The sequence below is a fragment of the Balaenoptera musculus genome, chromosome 11 (genome assembly GCF_009873245.2).
Source record: "Balaenoptera musculus isolate JJ_BM4_2016_0621 chromosome 11, mBalMus1.pri.v3, whole genome shotgun sequence".
Classification (NCBI taxonomy): Eukaryota; Metazoa; Chordata; class Mammalia; order Artiodactyla; family Balaenopteridae; genus Balaenoptera; species Balaenoptera musculus.
Window position 1 is genome coordinate 66,692,821 of NC_045795.1, and position 20,600 is coordinate 66,713,420.

General features: G+C 39.2%; 1 protein-coding gene across 4 annotated transcripts in view; it reads left to right on the top strand.

Moving 5' to 3' along the window:
* The window catches only part of DOCK3 (dedicator of cytokinesis 3), a 385,395-nt gene that overhangs the window by 259,184 nt on the left and 105,611 nt on the right, over positions 1-20,600 (top strand). For all 4 annotated transcript variants that reach the window (XM_036869659.1, XM_036869661.1, XM_036869660.1 and 1 more), the window contains exon 12: positions 1,105-1,252. In XM_036869659.1, the coding sequence (XP_036725554.1) occupies positions 1,105-1,252 (148 nt within the window). The remainder of the gene's footprint in view (positions 1-1,104; positions 1,253-20,600) is intronic.

Consider the following 20,600-nt stretch of genomic DNA (forward strand, 5'->3'; position numbering starts at 1 on the left):
GATTAGAGTCCAGCTTGTACTGGAGCTGTACCTTAAGCTCAGCTGCTGCAATAGCTGAATTTGATAGAAATGAAAGCATTTTCTGCTCCCTATTTGTTTTTGGACCCATACGTTTTATTTCAAGTGGTCTGCTTTTTTACATTCTCTCCATCTAATGTTCTGCCTCTGTACCAGCCCTCTGCCTCAGAGATCTTATAACGGGTTGCCAGGGTTGCCAGCTTAACAGGTAGTGAATGGCCTTTGCTGTGTTTTGTATCAAAAAGTATGTATCTATGCTATTTTCTACAAAATTAGAGTTACTGTCATTACTGCACTAGATGGATGGTATCTCACTTCTACCCCACCCAAGATTTTTGCTACCTGTGGTTTGTTTGTCCAGTCTTATTTTAAGTTTATGACATAATTTGCGGGCCTATGACTAACCAAGTCTTCTTTCATAGTGGGTTCTGGCATATCTTGTACAGCAAAAGAGTTGTTTTGCCAACAACAAAACAACTCTTTTTTGCTGTACTTTTGGGTTTTTGTTTTGCTGTACTTGATAAAGCATTTGTTGAGGTTCCAGTTCTGCATTTGCAAGTCCTCTTGCCACTGTAAGGACAGCCTTGGTAAGCAGGAAAATCAACCTCCCATCTACTTTCTGAGACTCTTCTTGCTCCTACAGTGGTTCAGGAGCAGCTTTGGCTGAAAGAATTTGGTTGGAAGAATAGTACATTGTCCTCCTTATCTCTGTATACATAACTTTTACCTGTCAGCTAAAATACTCAACTAAGAAGTTAAAATATATTAGCACATTGGTTTTTCTAAGAAATTCATGAAACCACTGTTTCATTCTCATATGATTAATAAATGGACTGTTGGTGTTGAGGTGGGTAGTAAGGATGATTAATTGAATGTGGTGCAGGGGAAGAGCCCTGGCTAAAGGCCTGTTTGGCATTCCCCTACATAAATATCCTTGCATCCTTGGATGGCTCCCTTCATCTTCAGTCTTCCAATTTAGAAGGTCTCTAAGGTGCCTATAGCTCTGGCATCCTTGGATGATAATTTGGTGGTGCTATAGAGGAGCATGGAGTTCTTAGTCTGACTGGTGTTTCTGCTGTGCCCCAGGCCGGATGCTCCTGAATGACTCAAAGAAGGGCCCTGCTCACCTGCACTATCGGCGGCCATATGGCTGTGCAGTCCTAAGCATCCTGGATGTCCTGCAGTCGCTCACAGAATTAAAGGAAGAGAAGGATTTTGTTCTTAAGGTTTACACGTGAGTAATGGACCTCAGAAATATTAATGATTTGCAACATAAGACATCCCAGCACTGCCCTTGAGAGCAGAAGTTCTCAAGCTTTGCAGGACACAGACTCATCAGGTTATGTAGGATAGGGAGTTTTTTGAAAATGCAAAGATTTCCTTCTAAAGGTTTGGGGTGGGCCCAGGCAACTGTATTTTTAATAAGCTTCCCAGGTGATTCTGAAGCAGCTGAACTTGGAACATTCTATTCTAAAGTAAAAGTCTGGTAATACACAATTCCTCTTCTCTCCAGGACTAGCCAACCTTATTACGTATTTACAGGAAAGCTAATAATCTAATTTCTCCTGTGTTTTGGCTGTAAAAGAGTCATCTGTGTCTAATACTTGCCCACCAGCTGTTGTAACTGAGCTGGCTACTGATGTAAATTGCTTCAAAGAATGATCACAAGTCAGGTTGCCCTGTCTTTGAAGAAAAGCCAGTTTTTCTGAGGAGCTAAGGTTTTACTCTTCATTTCTGCCACCACTGATCTATAAGTCACCAGCCAAGCATGGCATTATTTTTAGTGTTCAGCATCCAAGGGCTCTGCCTTACAGAAGCAGTGCATCTCCTCCTGACTCTTGTTAAACAATAGGAAAAACAAAGAAAAGTAACAGAATCCAGGTATATCGTCTGTCTTTGCTTGTAGAGACTTAGGCATGAATCATAATGCTGAGAACATGATCAATGGTGAGTTTAGTGAGTTTTTAAAGCAAGTGTATTTCTAACTGTAAGAATTAAAAAAAGAAATCTCTCCCCTTTTGGTTTTAACCCAATATTGTTTTTTCAAATTAAGTCTAATGCTGTCAATCACCAGGTTAATATATCTTTACTGTAATATTTGTGTGTATTTTTCTAAATTATCTGTTCTGTCTGATTCAGGCATGAAGTAAACTTAATTCACAATTATGCTTAATTTGGACCTTTGTATAATCAACCACATTTTATTAATTTCAAAATAAAAGCCCAGATATCCTTATTACCTATTTTGCCTTAAGCTCTGTTTTGTTCAGAGTTGTGTACTTGATGTGATGAGGATCTTCCTTTGAAATAATAACTTACAAAGGAAATTTTGGCAGTTTTCCTCTTCCTTTCATGCATCAGTCACAGCCTTTCTCCATTTACGAAATCTCTTCAATGATGGGTGGTGGGACCTGCTTTTTTTTTTTTAATAAATTTATTTATTTAGTTAGTTATTATTTTTATCTTTTTGGCTGTGTTGGGTCTTCGTTGCGGTGTGCGGGCTTCTCATTGCGGTGGCTTCTCTTGTTGTGGAGCACGGGCGCTAGGTGCGCGGGCTTCAGTAGTTGTGGCTCACGGGCTCTAGAGCACAGGCTCAGTGGTGCATGGGCTTAGTTGCTCCGCAGCATGTGGGATCTTCCCGGACCAGGGCTCGAACCCATGTCCCCTGCATTGGCAGGTGGATTCTTAACCACTGCGCCACCAGGGAAGTCCCGGGACCTGCTTCTTGATACAACTTCCTCCCTTTGAAAAGGACTAAATGTTAATCCAAAATCATCATCATTATCATTTTACTCCACTGTATCCTTTCTAAGGGCATGGAGTTTACAGATAGAACTCCAGAGTTGCATCTCTCTGCACATATCAGCTGTTCCTTGCTTCAATGCAAATTCTCATTGTGGATAGGGGCTTGCACAGCATCTCTCTTGAAATCATGCTGTCAAGCTTAATTAGCCTAACTGCTTCTAAAACAACAGTTTTCAGTACTAACATGTCACTTTTCAAGAAGTGGGATTCATGTGTAGCTTTTTCTTAGCTCCTTTCTCTGAGCTGTGCCTAATATATCAGTTCTAAAAAGCCAAAGAAAGATATCGTTTTCAACAGAGAAGCTAGTTTTTTTTTAAAGTTTTTTGAAGGACTAATAGAGTTAAAAAGTAGGATAATTTTTCCACTTGATAATATTAACAGACTTTCAAAGACACTTCCATGTTTGTGAAATCGATTTTGTGCACGGTATGGAATTCCTCTAGGGTTAGTGTTTTAAATCCACATCAGCACAGTGAATTCAGCCCTACGGAGAAGTAATATTTTCCAATAAATTTTAGGGGACGTGTTTGTTAGCTTTAATTGGAAGCTTAAAGGTTTTACTAATAGCTACTGATAGTGTTTTAGCCTTTGCTAGGACAGAATTTTGCAAGGATAAAAAAATCTCTTGTATAGTTTTTTTTTTTTTTTTGGCTGTGTTGGGTCTTCGTTTCTGTGCGAGGGCTTTCTCTAGTTGCGGCAAGCGGGGGCCACTCTTCATCGCGGTGCGCGGGCCTCAACTATCGCGGCCTCTCTTGTTGCGGAGGACAGGCTCCAGACGTGCGGGCTTAGTAGTTGTGGCACACGGGCCTAGTTGCTCCGCGGCATGTGGGATCTTCCCAGACCAGAGCTCGAACCCGTGTCCCCTGCATTGGCAGGCAGATTCTCAACCACTGCACCACCAGGGAAGCCCTCTTATATAGTTTTAATCAGTGAATTAGCAAAATACCTCATTAGTTGTTGACCTTCTCATCGTTTCTTTTATTATTCAGAGTCAGCCTCAGGCCTCAAGCCCCTGTATGTCTCTTGCCATGACCACTGCTCTGGCTTTATAGATATTTAATATCATGTGTGTTGGGAAGGCACCACATCCTTTTAAAAAAAATCACAACAAGAAGCTGAGATGTAAAAACTAGGTCGCTTTTTAGTGAGCTAGAAACCTTAAAAATCACAAACGAATAACCACTATGTGAAGTTCATTCTGATATAGATATCATGTTTCCTCTTGGACAGAGGGACTGGACTCTCAGGCAGGCACAAGGCTTGCTGAATCTGGAGCCTAGGATGTGAAAGGAGAGGAATGCCAAGGAGCTAAAGCCAGCATTGGGATGGGGTGGAGGGTGTCCATAAATAGTACATGGGACCAAATACAAGATGCCTCTGAATATGTGATGACCACTCTCCAACTTCACGTTGAAAAAAGTCCAAACACCTTTAGGCCAACTTTAATGAAATAAATAACTACTTAGAATATTAAATTTATCATTTTAGTTATATTTTAAATCATATTATATAAAATATGTACTACACACTATGTACTCAATCACATATTATGTAAAACTGAGAAGTATTGCTTTTTCCCACTCTCACATTTTATGAGAAGATTTTATTTGAATTCTTTATGTGCAACCATGCCATCAGGTCTTTGTCATCACTAAAGCCATATTCTGAGTCATCTGACAGTTTTCCAGGGCACATTATCAGGTTGGTTTTGATACATCACTCTTTGAATCCTTAATGATGCTTTCACTGGAGATTCATCTTGAGGCCCAATTACATATTTGCTGAATAGTTGGGCACTTGATGTTTTTTTGTTTTCATTTGTCATGTAGGCCTATGTATATGACCTTAATGATACAGCCACTTACTATGCTGCTTCTAAGGTGAGTTTTACAATAGCATCCAGTACTTCAATTTGGAGGTCATACCCAAGGATGATTACTAAATCTGTGTAGTTTTGCTCTTAAAAATTTTTTTAACCAAGATAAAATTTATAAGCATCTAAAACTTGCATTGATTGAAGATATTTCAGGATAATGTAACTTATCCAAACAGTGCTGTGATGTTAAAAATAAAGGGATTCAGAGAATGCCCTATAACATGAAAGGCTTTGTGAGGGTGGAAATACAAGGTGGCAGCCTCTTCTGTGAGTGATGCCTGGAAGGGAACCTCTCCTTGTATTTGGAATAGACACAGGCATTTCCTCAGAACACTGCCTTTGGGTTCTTTGTTTCATCACTACCTTATCTGTGAAACTGCCTTAAGTTGAGGGGACTTGTTTAGGAGCCATTCTTAAATGGAAGCTCATTCTTAAATGGGTAAAGGACCATTGGGTCACTCTCATTTTGGTACAGATTAAAGGAGTCTGATGTCTTTATATGTAATAACTCTAAATGAAAAATTCTGCTTCTCACTTGCAAGTCAGGTAAAGAAATAGCTCATATTTCTCTTTCTCCTAGCCTAGGCCTTCTCAATTTTCAGTGGATCATCATCCACCCAGGACCATTATCTGCTGGGTCCATTATCAGTGTTCAGACATGCGTTGTTTGAGCATCTGCACCAAAAGTCTTTTCAGGCCATACAAGGAAGACTCAAATCCAGTAGGTCTCTGTCCATGGAACTGCTCTATTTTGACTTCTCGTGCCCACTGTCTCTAGCCTCAGTGTCTAACTGGGTTTTTGTGTGTGTTAGTGCTGCTGCAAAACAGAACACATTAAATAATGAACCAAGATAAAGAAAGTTAGCTCAGGATGACTCCCTGTTCATGCAGAGGTGAGAGGTTCACAACAGGAGTCTCTAACATGGATCTAGTGTTGGCACATGAGGTCCCAAGTATTCTCTACCACAGGATTGAAAAAACAAATGTGCTTTCTCTTCCCTTTTTTGTTCTGCTGCTACTCTAGAAAGAGTGATATGAAAGAACAGTGGCTCTACAAGCATACAAACATAGAGCTGGCTTTGTATAACAACTTGAACTGACTTAAAAGTATGTCAGTAGTATGTATGATCCCAGCTTGGTTTTTAAAAACATAGATATAATACTTTCATCTATTAGATGGATTAGATAGATGAGATGATAGATAGATAGACGCTGTGAGATTTGGAAAAGTCATCCTAATTCCCCAAACTTTAGTTTCCTCATTTAAAAAATTGGGGGTGGGAGGATGGAATAAGGTAATATAAGAGAGACAGAAAAAAAAAAGAACCCATTTAAACTAGTGAATCAAACAGGAAAGAGGTGGAAAAATAAATGAGAGGATTGGTGGTTCAGGAAATGAGGTATACCCAAATAATGGGTGTATTACATGCCATCTAAAAGGAGTTTCCTGTCTTTTTTTTGTTTTTTGCTAATGACTCTTGTTTATTGGCAAGTTCCACTTTCACATCTAAACTACAAATCCTACATAATTCCATCCATAATATCTTAATTACTCCATGGTGGCCACATAAAATGTCACCTGTTTTCAATGGTAATATCAGTGTACATTTGTTTAGTGCTCTGTACTCTCTCAGAGCCCTTCTGGCTATATAATCACATTGAAACTTCATAACAAGCCTGTGCACTGAGTGGGGCTTCACCATCTTACAGAGGTAGAGGTGGTCAACACCAGTTAAGTAAGTGACTAAACAAATTAATGACATTTCTTGGAAGAACAAAAGAATGGTAGTAATCATATTTTGATTTTAAATTAATTTTTCATTTAACCTATAATGATTCAAAAACAGCACCAATAACAAAAAATGTAGGGATAGAATCATATCATGGGCTTTATAGAACGTGTTACTTTCTTTTTAATTTTTTTAAAATTTTTATTTATTTTATTTTATTTTATTTTTGGCTGTATCGGGTCTTTTGTTGTTGCACACGCGCTTTTCTCTAGTTGCGGCAAGCAGGGGCCACTCCTTGTTGCAGTGTGCAGGCTTCTCACTGCGGTGGCTTCTCTTGTTGCGGAGCGTGGGCTCTAGGTGCATGGGCCTCAGTAGTTGCGGCACGCAGGCTCAGTCGTTGTGGCTCGTGGGCTCTAGAGTGCAGGCTCTGCGGCATGTGGGATCTTCCCAGACCAGGGCTCGAACCCATGTACCCTGCATTGGCAGGCAGATTCTTAGCCACTGCGCCACCAGGAAAGCCCTAAACTTTTTATTTTAAATTGGAGTATAGCCGATTAACAGTGTTGTGATAGTTTCAGGTGCAGTTTCAGCAAAGCGACTCAGCCATACATATACATGTATCCATTCTCCCCCCAAACTCCCCTCCCATCCAGGCTGCCACATAACATTGAGCAGAGCTCCCTGTGCTATACAGTAGGTCCTTGTTGGTTATCCATTTTAAATACAGCAGTGTGTACATGTCAATCCCAAACTCCCTAACTATCCCTTGCCCCCATCCTTCCTAGAACATGTTATTTTTAAAGTGTTTAGTCTTCTTTATGGTCAACATTTAGTTTTTATGGCTGTTGGGTTGTCATACCTTTTATTAACCAGTAATAAAGGCATAAATTAGATTTAAAAGCTGTATTAATATTTCTGTTAGTAAAAATTTAGACATTTCTATCCTAACGGAAACCCTAATATAAATAAATGCAAGATGTATAATCATTCAGCACAAAGGTGCATGTAAGAATATATATCATACAGTACAAAAGCTGCTGTAAGAGAGCATTAAAAAATCAGAAAGCCTAGAGCAAAGGACAGTAGAAAGCCCATATCAGTTATGACAATATATATAATTGAGATGAAAGAAAATCCTATTAGGTAAAAATTCTCAAAATAGAGGCAAAAAACAAAATTCATCTATATATTAGTGAGAGACTCACAAATATAATAAGAGAAACAAAAAGATTAATAACAAGCTAAGTATAATAATAAAATACAAACAAAATGAAATGCCGTAATATTAATGATAAAAAATAAATTCTAATGTAAAGCGTATGCAATGAATGTGCTGTGTAAGGAGTATCAGGGATTGACAGAAAAAGAAAACACACACACACAATAAAGTTAAATTTGGTTTCCTCTTTCATCCTCCAAGAATACATATCTCACGGGAAGCAAAATGGCCTCTCAGCGTAGGCACACACATAACATGTAACGCACCACTCACTCCCTCAGCCCTAGAATCCCCAGCAGAAGCAGCCCCTGATACTTGGACTCTGCAAAGTAGAGGGTGACTACTCTACTACCGTTAAATTCAGGGTTCACACTTCATTCCAGAGATATTTACTCAACAGTTCATGTTCTTCAGTTTAAAGAAACGTTGACCAAACTTAGCCTTAACACACTCACCTTCTTAACTGGGGAAAGAAAGCAGAGTGAGAAGCCTGGGTGTCCTTGCCAGCATCTCTGCCTCCAGCTCACCAGTGTTCCAGAAAGCCCTGTTTTTTCCTTTACAGGGATAGAAAGAGCATTTTATACCAATACATGGTGAAATTTATAGTGAAGATCTAATTGTTGTGACCTTTGAATATAATAATGACTCAAAATTATTATGTCCAATTTATTATAAGTATAAAGATGAGATAAAAGTACAGTAAAAGCAAGAGATTTGTTAACATCCCTTTTGACATATAAGAAGACAAAAATAAGGATGGAGATAAATATCTAAATCAGATAAATAAATCTGACTTAGGAGAGAATCTGAATAAGGTTGATGTGACAGAGAATAACAGCATCATTGAGCACTCATCTGGGCTGTTATCTCTTTTTTACATATGAGGGAGACAGGACACAGAGTGGTGAGGCACATGCCTGAGCAGCCTTGTTAAGAGACCATACTCTTAGCCACTTCCTCTCCTACCTCTACACAGGGTGAGCATAATTTATCATCTAAATCAGTACGTGCTGATAGTCAAATGGAGTGCTATTGCTTGCCAGGACAGCAGATGTAACTGGAGTATCCCAGCTCACCAGGCTGTATGATTCTTCCAGTGCAAAAAAAAAAAAAAAAGATTTGTCCAACAAACAGAATACATCTTTTCCAGGGCCCATGGAACATTTTACAAAAATTATTCAGAGAAAAAATTTTCATAAATTCCACATGGCACAAGCCACACTCTGATCCCAGTGCAATTAGCATATTAGTCATCCAGAGGGGAAAGACCTTACGATAATTCTGATATCAAAAAAGATAACTTGACAAAGGTCAACCTTCATTCCCAATTATTTAACAATTTCGGCTTAGTAAACTAAGAATAAAAATGCTGTTTGTTGCAGTTTGAGGGGACTAATGGATATCATTAGTATTCGTGGGAGTGTAAATTAGTACAGCCACTATGGAGAACAATATGGAGGTTCCTTAAAAAACTAAAAATAGAACTACTATATGAACTTGGGCTAGTGCAGATAATCCAGGATGATTTCATCTCAAGATCCTCAACTTAATTACAACTGCAAAGACACTTTTTCCAAATAAGGAAACGTTCACATTTCTAGGGATTAGGATATGGACATATCTTTTTAGGGGCCACCATTCAACCCATTCTAACTTTTGATTAACCCTGAATTAGAAAGACTTTTAAAGTCACAGTCAATGTGGAGCCTGTTGGTGCAGAGATTGTGTGCTGTCTGCAAACAGGTTGCTCCCAAAAGAGGGAAGAGGCAGATCTGAGATGTTCATGTGTGGGTCCTTCTCCTAGAAGCACTGGCCAAAGAAGTCACTGCTTTTCCCAGGAAAGTGATGGAAGGGGCGGAAGTGTTACTCACATAGGCTTTTCACCACCTGGAAAGAGGAATAAAAATAAGTATTCTTGCTAAAGCACTATAATTTTACATATATATGTGTAAATATACATATATATGCTGTTTGACTTCCTTTTTAATTGACCGTATTAAATAAACATACGTTATAAAATAAGAAATAGTTTAAATTTTTCATGAGTGAAAAGGCAGTTTCTCATGGCCCATGAGAGACCATCCAAAAATAATCAGATTGGTTGATTTGTGTCAGCTTGGTCTAGGGACTCTGTCCAACTGGGCCATTTTAACAGAAATGCAGGCTTCTCAATGCTTCTCTCTTCTTTTACGCTATAGGTAAGGACTGCATGAACCAGTTGTCAGCATCTGTAGTGTTCCTAAATCTGTAGATTGTTGCCTATTTCCTAGCTTATTAGAACTTGCAACCAAATAAATGCCAAAATAAAGCAAGTCACACCCAAAGAGAAAGAATTTTTAATATCATAGTAGACTTTTTTTTTTTTTTTAATTTTTTGGCCACACCGTGCAGCGTGTGGGATCTTAGTTCCCTGACCAGGGATCAAACCTGTGCCCCCTGCATTGGAAGCACGGAGTCTTAACCACTGGACCACCAGGGAAGTCCCAAAAGTAGACTTTATTTTTTAATTCTTTTAAAACATTGTTTTATTTAAGTGTAGTTGATTTACAATGTTTCAAGTGTATAGCAAAATGATTCAGTTATACATATATATATTCTTTTTCAGATTCTTTTCCATTATAGGTTATTACAAGATACTGAATATAGTTCCTTATGCTCTACAGTAGATCCTTATTGTTTATCTGTTTTATATATAGTAGTCTGTATCTGTTAATCACAAATTCCAAATTTATCCCTCCTTACCCCTTTGATAACCATAAGTTTGTTTTCTATGTCTGTGAGTCTATTTCTGTTTTATAAATAAGTTCATTTGTATCAATTTTCTGGGTTCCACATGTAAGTGATAGCATATGGTATATTTCTTTTTCTGTCTGACTTATTTCACTTAGTATGATAATCTCTAGGTCCATCCTTGTTGCTGCAAATGGCATTATTTCATTCTTTTTTATGGCTGAGTAATATTCATGTAATATATGTACCACATCTCTTTATCCATTCCTCTGTCAATGGACATTTAGGTTGCTTCCATGTCTTGGCTGTAGTAAATAGTGCTGCAGTGAACATTGAGGTGCATGTATCTTTCGAGTTAGAGCTTTCTCCAGATATGTGCCCAGGAGTGGGATTGCAGATCATATGGTAGGTCTATTTTTAGTTTTTTAAGGAACCTCCATACTGTTCTCCATAATGGCTGCACCAATTACATTCCCACCAACAGTATAGGAAGGTTCCCTTTTCTCCACACTCTCTGCTCCAAGCATTTATTATTTGTAGGCTTTTGATGATGGTCATTGTGACCAGGTGAGGTAATACCTCATTGTAGGTTTGATTTGCATTTCTCTAATTATCAGTGATATTGAGCATCTTTCATGTGCCTGTCGGCCATCTGAATGTCTTCTTTGGAGAAATGTCTATTTAGGTCTTCTGCCCCATTTTTTGATTGGGTTGTTTATTTATTTATTATTTTTGATGTTGAGCTATATAAGTTGTTTGTATATTTTGGAAATTAAGCCTTTGTCGGTTACATCATTTGCAAATGTTTTCTACCATTCCATGGGTTGTATGTTCGTTTTGTTTATGGTTTCCTTTGCTGTGCAAAAGCTTTTAAGTTTAATTAGATCCCATTTGTTTATTTTTGTTTTTGTTTTAGTTACTCTAAGAGATGGATCCAAAAAAATATTACTGTGATTTATGTCAGAGAGTGTCCTGCCCATCTTTTCCTCTAGGACTTTTATATATTTAGGTCTTTAATCCATTTTGAATTTATTTTTGTTTATGATGTTAGAGAATGTTCTAATTCCATTCTTTTACATGTACCTGTCCAGTTTTCCCAGCACCGCTTACTGAAGAGACCATCTTTTCTCCATTGTATTGGTATATTCTTGCCTCCTTTGTTGAAAACTAATTGACTGTAAGTGCGTGGGTTTATTTCTGGGCTCTCTATCCTGTTCCATTGATCTCTATGTCTGTTTTTGTGACAGTAACATACTATTTTGATAAATTCAGCTTTGTAGTATAGTCTGAAATCCCCCAGCTCCGTTCTTCTTAAGATTTTTCTGGCTATTCAGGGTCTTTTGTGTTTCCATACAAATTTTTAAATATTTTGCTCCAGTTCTGTGAAAAATGCCATTGGTAGTTTGGTAGGAATTGCACTGAATCTGTAGATTGCCTTGGGTAGTATAGTCATTTTAACATGTTAATCCTCCCAATCCAAGAATATGGTGTATCTTTCATCTGTTTGTGTGGTCTTCAGTTTTTTTCATCAGCATCTTACAGTTTTCAGAGGACAGGTGTTTGCCTCCTTAGGTAGGTTTATTCCTAGGTATTTTATTATTTTTGATGTGATGCTAAATGGGGTTATTTCCTTAATTTCTCTTTCTAATAGTTCATTGCTATTGTATAGAAATGCCAACAGATTTCTGTATATTAATTTTGCATCCAGCAACTTTACCGAATTCATTGATGAGCTCTAGTAGCTTTCTGGTGGCGTCTTTAGGATTTTCTATGTATAGTATCATGACACTGGCAAACAGTGACAGTTTTACTTTTTCTTTTCCAATTTGGATTCCTTTTATTTCTTTTTCTCTCTCGTTGCTGTGGCTAGGATTTCCAAAATTATGTTGAATAAAAGTAGCAAGAGTGGACATCCTTGTCTTGTTCCTGATCTTAGAGGGAATGCTTTCGGCTTTTCACTGTTGAGTATGATAATTGTGGGTTTTTCATTTATGACCTTTATTATGTTGAGGTGTGTTCCCTCTATGCCAGCTTTCTGGAGAGTTTTTATCATAAATGATGTTGAATTTCATCAAAAGTTTTTCTGCATCTATTGAGATGATCATATGGTTTTTATTCTTCAATATGTTAGTGTGGTGTATCACATTGAGTGATCTGTGGATATTGAAAACTCCTTGCATTTCTAGGATAAATCCCACTTGACCATGGTGTATGATCCTTTTAATATATTGTTTGAGTCAGTTTGCTAGTATTTTGTTGAGGATTTTGGTATCTTTGTTCATCAGTGATATTGGCCTGTAATTTTCTTTTTTTATGATATCTTTGTCTGGTTTTCGTATCAGGGTGATCGTGGCCTCATAGGATGAGTTTGGAAGTGTTGTTTTCTCTGCAATTTTTTTGGAATAGTTTCAGAAGGATGGGTGTTAACTCTTCTCTAAATGTTTGGTGGAATTTACCTATGAGGGCATCTAGTCCTGGACTTTTGTTTATTGGGAGTTTTTAAATTACTGATTCATTTTCAGTACTGGTAATTGGTCTGTTCATATTTTCTATTTCTTCCTAGTTAAGTCTTGGAAGATTGTACCTTTCTAAGAATTTGTCCATTTCTTATAGGTTGTCCATTTTATTGGCATATAATTGCCCATAGTAGTCTCTTATGATCCTTTGTATTTCTGTGGTGCTGGTTGTAACTTCTCCTTTTCCATTTCTGATATCATTGATTTGGGCCCTCTCCCTTTTTTTTTCTTGATGAGTCTGTCTAAAGGTTTATCCATTTGGTTTATATTTGCCAAGAACCAGCTTTTAGTTCATCGATCTTTTCTATTTTTTTTAGTCTCTGTTTCATTTATTTTTGCTCTGATTTTATGATTTCTTTCCTCTACTAACTTTGGGTTTTGTTTGTTCTTTTTTCTCTAGTTGCTTTAGGTGTAGGGTTAGGTTGTTTATTTGAGATTTTTCTTGTTTCCTGAGGTAAGCTTGTATCGCTATAACTTCCTTCTTAGAACTGCTTTTGCTGCACCCCATAGGTTTTTGGATCATCTTGTTTTCATTTGTGTCTAGGTGTTTTTTAATTTCCTCTTCGATTTCTTCAGTGATCCATTGGTTGTTTAGTAGCATATTGTTTAGCCTCCACGTGTTTGTGTTTTTTACAGTTTTTTTCTTGTGGCTGATTTCTAGCCTCATAGCATTGTGGTTGGAAAAGATGCTTGATATGATTTTAGTTTTCTTAAATTTACTGGGGCTTGCCTTGTGGCCCAGCATGTGTTCTGTCCTGGAGAATGTTCCACGTGCACTTGAAAAGAATGTGTATTCTGCTGCTTTCGGATAGAATGCTCTATAAATATTAATTAAATCCATCTGGTCTAACATGTCATTTAAGACCTGTGTTTCCTTTTTGATTTTCTGTCTGGATAATGTGTCCATTGATGTAAGTGGGGTATTTTTTTAATAAATTAATTTATTAATTTATTTATTTTTGGCTGCATTGGGTCTTTGTTGCTGCTTGCACGGGCTTTCTCTAGTTGCGGCTAGCGGGGGCTACACTTCGTTGCAGTGCGCAGGCTTCTCGTTGTGGTGGCTTCTCTAGGTGCGTGGGCTTCGGTAGTTGCAGCACGCAGGCTTAGTAGTTGTGGCTCGTGGGCTTTAGAATGCAGGCTCAGTAGTTGTGGCGCACAGGCTTAGTTGCTCCGCAGCATGTGGAATCTTCCCAGACCAGGGCTCGAACTCGTGTCCTCTGCTTTGGCAGATGGATTCTTAACCACTGCGCCAGCAGGGACGTCCCCTAAGTGGGGTATTAAAGTCCCCTACTATTATTGTGTTACTGTTGATTCCTTCTTTTATGTTTGTTAATATTTGCCTTATATATTGAGGTGCTCCTATGTTGGGTGCATATATATTTACAGTTATTATATCTTCTTCTTGGATTGATCCCTTGATCATTATGTAGTGTCTTTCTTTGTTTCTTATAACAGTCTTTATTTTAAAGTCTATTTTGTCTGATATAAGTATTGCTACTCTGGCTTTCTTTGATTTCCATTTGCATGGACTGTCTTTTCCATCCCCTCACTTTCAGTCTGTATGTGTCTCTAGATCTGATGTGAGTCTCTTGTAGGCAGCATATACGGGTCCTGTTTTTGTATCCATTCAACCAGTGTGTGTCTTTTGGTTGGAGCATTTAGCCCACTTACATTTAAAGTAATTATTGATATGTATGTTCCTATTGCCATTTTAATTGTTTGGATTTGTTTTGTAGATCTTATTTTCCCCTTTTTCTTTTGCTCTCTTCTCTTGTGATTTGATGACTATCTTTAGTGTTATGTTTGGATTCCTTTTTCTTTTTTGTGTGTATATCTGTTATAAATTTTGGTTTGCAATTACATCAGGTGTTTGTATAGCTGTCTTTGTATATATGTGATTGTTCTAAGTTGCTGATCTCTTAATTTCAGATGCATTTTAGATTCCTTGCATTTGTACTCTTCCTCTCATGATTACTGTTTTGATATCATATTTTATATCTAATTGTTTTGTGTATCTCTTAACTGCTTATTTTGGATACAGGTGATTTTATCACTCTTGTGTTTTAACCTCCCTATGAGCTTTGTTTGTGGATACTTTCTACCTTTACTGTATGTTTCCCTTTACCAATGAGCTTTTTCATTCTGTAATTTTATTGTTTCTAGTTGTGGCCTTTTCTTTTTCACCTAGAGAAGTTCCTTTAACATTTGTTGTAAAGCTGGTTTGGTGGTGCTGAATTCTTTAGCTTTTGCTTGTCTGTAAAGCTTTTGATTTCTCCTTCTAATCTGAGTGAGAGCCTTGCTGGGTAGAGTATTCTTGGTTGTAGGTTTTTCCCTTTCATCACTTTAAATATATCATACCATTCCCTTCTAGCCTGCAGAGTTTCTGCTGAAAAATTGGCTGATAGTATTATGGGAGTTCCCTTGTATGTTATTTGTTGCTTTCCCCTAGCTGCTTTTAGTATTCTCTATCTTTAATTTTTGTCATTTTGATTACAATGTATCTTGTCTATTCCTCTTTGGGTTAATCCTGTATGGGACTGTATGCTTCTTGGACTTGGGTGACTGTTTCCTTTGTAGATTAGGGAGGTTTTCAGCTGTTATCTCTTCAGATATTTTCTTGGGCCCTTTCTCTCTTTTCCTGGGACCCCTGTAATGTGAATATTAGCAGACTTGATGTTGTCCCAGAGGTCTCTTAATCTGTTCTGACTTCTGTTCATTCTTCTTTCTTTTTTCTGTTCAGCAGCAGTGATTTCTGCTACTCTGTCTTCCCAGCTCACTGATCCATTCTTCTGATTCATTTAGTCTACTGTTGATTCCTTCCAGTGCATTTTTCATTTCAGTTATTGTATTCATCATCTCTGTTTGGTTGTTCTTTATATTTTCTAACTCTGTTAAAAAATTTCTGACTTCTTTTTCTGTGCATCCATTCTTCTCTCGAGTTCCTTGATCATCTTTACAATCATTACTCTGAACGCCTTGGGTGGATTGCCTGTCTCCCCTTCACTTAGTTGTTCTTCTGGGGTTTTATCTTGTTCCTTCGTCTGAAACATATTTCTCATTTTATCTCAGTTGCTATTTGTATTTTTATGTATGTGGTAGGTTAGTTACTTTTCTCGACCTTGGAGAAGCGGCCCTCTGTAGGAAGCGTCCTATGCATCCCAGCAGTTCTGCACCCCCATCATCCAAGCTGTGTGATCTAAGGGTTCACTTGAAGAGGGCTCCGTGGGTCCTTCTGTTGTGGCAGGCTAACTGTGTGGGTGGTCTGATAGACCCCTAGTCTGGTTGGTTGCCAGAACCTGCTTTGTGTGGATGCTACTGGCTGCTGTTTAGCAGGGCCTGGTCATGAGGTGGCTGGTTGTGCAATCCTACATGGCCCCCAAGGCTAGTGCTGGCTTACTGGTGGGTGGAGTCAGAGTCCTCAAGACTCTGGGGCTGTTGCCCTCCCACTGGCAGCTGAAGCCAGATCCTGGGGTTAGTGCCGGTCTACTAGCAAGCAGAGCTTGTTCCTGGAGTCTGGCTACAGCCCAGGGATCCCAGAGCTCATTTCAGATTGTTTTGTGGGGGCATGTTGGTTCCTGACACAGTCGGGTATGGGTTCTGGGGTGTCCTGAAGGTTGCATTGGCCCGCTAGTGGGCCAGGCCAGGGCCCAGCTGATCCCAGGGTAAAGTCTGCCCTGTATTGAGGGGTCATAGTTTTCTTGCTTCTGGTGTCTGCCCCTTTGTGGATGAGGTTGGTCTAGAGGCTTGGTCTGGCTTCCTGGTGGGAGGGGCTAGTGCCTGTCCACTGGTGGGTACAGCTCCATCTTGGCCCTCTGGTGGGCCGGGTCATGTCTGGGGGCAAGCCCAGAGGTAGCTATGGGCTCTTTAGTTTTTAGGCAGCCTGTCTGCTGATTGTTGGCACTGTGTCCCCGCCCAGTTAGTTGTTTGGCCTAAAGTGTCCCAGCAGTGCTGCCTAGAGGCTGTTGGGTGGGGCCAGGTCTTGGAAATAAAGAGCCAAGATGTCAGCCATCAACAGTGTTCCCCAGTATGTTTGCCACCAGTGTCTCTGTCCCCAGGGTGAGCTTCATCCACCCCTCACCTCTCCAGGAGACACTCCAAAACCAGCAGGAAGGTCTGGCCCAGGCTCCTGTCAAATTATTTTTTTTGCCCTATGTGCTGGTGCACATGAGCTTTTTTGTGAAAAAAAAGGGAGCTTTTTTCACTCCCTTTAAGATTGAAGTCTCTATTTTAACTAAACCCCACTGGCCTTCAAAACCAAATGCTCTGAGGGCTCATCTTGCCAGTGCTGGGCTGGGGAGCCTGACGTGGGGCTCAGAACTCTCACTCCTATGGTAGAACCTCTGCAATACAATTATTCTCCAGTTTGTGGGTCACCCATGTGGAGATATGGGATTTGATTATGAGTCTGCCCCTTCTTCTGGTCTCGTTGTGGTTCCTTCTTTATGTCTTTGGCTGTAGAAGATCTTTTCTGGTAGGTTCCAGTATTTTTTATCAATGGTTGTTCTGCAAATAGTTGTGATTTTGGTGTGAGAAGAGGTGAGCTCAGAGTGTTTTTATTCTGCCATCTTGGCCACTCTACAAGAAAGAATTTTAATATGGATTATTTGCACTAAATTAAGTTTTAAGCCATAGTCAAAACTGAATAGTCGCAGTTAGTTGAAGGTAGACAGAATGGGAATTCTGACTGGTGTCAGGGAGACAAGTACACTGAAGCCTGGTGTGGGAGTAAGGTTTTCAGGGTCACAGTACTCTGCAGCTTCTTCCTCTCTGCCCCTCCACCCTCACCCCTGCCCTGCTTTGGGTCCAGACAGACCTGTGTTTAGACTACAGCTTCACCTCACTCTCCTCATCTGTAAGATGAACATGAGAATACCTATCTTAGTGAAATAAAATATGGGAGAATATCCTGATCATACCTACCTATATTAGGCATCCTAAAAAAGCAGACTTAAAGGTCTTACAAACAACCCTTTAAAACTTCTTGAATACTTTTTTGGGTTTCCCACCTTGGGGAAAGATGAGAAGAAAGTTAGGTGAATACCCATGAGAAACACAGAAATCAAGAAGATAAGGAGGTAGTAGGGAAGAGGCAAATGGTAAAGTGTGCTCTAGTACATGAGTGAATAAGAACAGTGTTCTGAACACTCTTTGCTGAGCAGAATCTGCACACCTGCTCTGATGCTTTGGAATGCTTAGTGATCCCATGTAGAAAACCAAAAACCTCTCACCCCTCTGTGTTAACCCTTGAGTAAAATCCCTGGACATGTAGTGGTTGAAGTGCTACTTCATTGCCTGTGCTGGTTACCTCCTCTGTGGGGAAGGTGTGCCACAGAGGCACACAGACCTGTTTTAGATTACAATCCCTCGTGAGTCTTATGATTGAGGACAAACTATCAACATCAGTAATCATGCTCTAAATACTAATTTGATTGGATACAACATAATCATGCTTCATTATAATCATAACTCATTTGGTTAATAAATGCTTACATTTATATTTTTTCCTTACAAAATATCCTAGTGATTGGTTAAAATATGCTGATGACACCACATCCACTTAGTTTCAGATGATTTGAGAAGCTCCCTTGGCATTCTAGAAAGGGAGATAATTGAAAGGCCAGTTAAGAGGTGATTACACTGGTCTGGAAGAGAGGTGGTAATGGCTGAACCAAGGGATGAAGAGGAGAGGTCAGATGTGACAGAGTTTAAGATAACAAAATCTATAGGACATGATGACAGCTGGAAGAGTTCTGGTTTAGTGAACTAGTGGGTTCTACTCAGAAGGAGTCTCTAGGAGCAGACATGTGGGTAGGAAATGATAAGCTGTCTTGTGGCCATGCAGGTCAGGAACTTAGGGGTGAGTCTGGGCTGGAGACACTGCTTTGGGTCTTGTCAGCTTTTGGTGGTGGTTGAAACCATGGGAGCAGGTGAGATTGCCCAGAAAGCTTATATGGTAGGAAGGAAATGGGCTTCAAATGCAGATCTTTGAAGGCCAATGATAGTTAAGGGGTATACAAAGGGAGAGGAGTACAGGGGGCAAGCCATCAGGTGTCTGGCATCTGAATTGTATGTGTTGGGTGGAAAAGTACATGTCAGTGAAATAATACACATTGTCACTGTTGATGTGGTTGATAAAGCACCAGCTCACTGGTTCTATACTGCCAAAGAACCAGTGAGTGTTTTATTGGAGAAATACTGAAATTATACCACCCATTGGGGAGAGGAAGTTAATTTTAAAGACTCTTTTTTTTTTCTTTTGGTTTTATTTATTTATTTATTTATTTGGATTCTTTGTGTGTTTATTTTATATATATATATACTTGAGATTATAGCGTGTTACTTTGATATATTTATATGTTGTATTATGATTGCCAGTCAAGCAATATTTATCACATTGCATCATTGTAGTACAATATTATTGTCTGTATTCATTATACTGTGCATTAGTCAAGACTCTTATTTTGAAGTGGGGGGGAGTACACTATTTATAACAAACTATAGTCAGATTTCCATTAAAGAAAGTAACTACTGATTTTGTAAACCTAGAAAGTGACAAAAATCTGACAGCAAGACAAGTCTGAGTCCTCACCAGCTGGGCACTTCTCTGATGTATTGACTGATTGGAAGAGCTGAGACAGTGTGCATGTCAGACAGGAAGGGCTAGACGTGCTGCTGCCAGCACCTCTCACTTTTGATTTCCAACTGAGTTGCTAATCACAAGTGATCATTTTAAAGAACACTCTCCCCCTTCCTTTCCTTGGAAGGAATTCTGTGAGCAGAAGTTATTCTTACAGCTCTGGACTTTGAGAACCTTATCTTTGACAATTCTTTGTAACATCTCTGAGTAAGTGAGGCTTATTTCTACTAAGGAGTCTGAGGAGCTACTGATTAAGAAAAATTAGTCTAGTGACCAACCTCCTTTATCTCTGAATGGTCTCTATACAAACTCCTTTATTTAGAAACCTGTTGTGCTTCACTCTGCTGGATGGCACATGATATAACTCTTGCTGGAGTTTCCTCTTGCTGTGGCTGGACTACACACCTCTAAGTTACCATGGAAAGATCCTGTGTGGTTTCCTTTGTGCATGGGCTCTGTTTTCTGGGGTCAGTGGGTTCTCCCTATCCAACAGGGGAAGGGAGGAGCCAAGGCTGTGGAGACTCTGGGTGTCACATGGAATTTTCAAGAGATGATTCTAATCTCATTTCAGTTGTTTCATCAAGATGTCTACATTAGGATGAGGAATTCCTTCCTAGTCTCTGTTCCTAAACCATACCAAGTGGTTGTATGACTGCAGCTTTCGTGGAATTTTCCTTTAGAGGGGAAGACTCTAAAAATGTCAGAAATTAATAGAGGTGCAGTGTTGTTCCTCCATTCTCTCTTTTCTCCCAATCCTGAAGTCCCTAGGAAAGAACTTTATTCTTACATATTTAGGCATCCAGCCTTCTCTACTAAGCCCTCCTTCCCCTTGACTACAGAGGATTTCACGGTGAACAAAGCCCACTGCTCTCCCAAACTTTTCTTCTTATCGTGGTCTGGCTGAAAGACAGCCACAGGCAAATGTCAACATTGCCCTGAGCTTAGCAGGATTTTTCTCTGGGGCCATTACAGCGACAGTTGAATGACAATGTAGAGCAAGTGTGACATGGAAGTTTCTAAACAGTAGTACTTGTTGAAAGGAACTGTTTTTTCCTCTATCAGGAGCTTT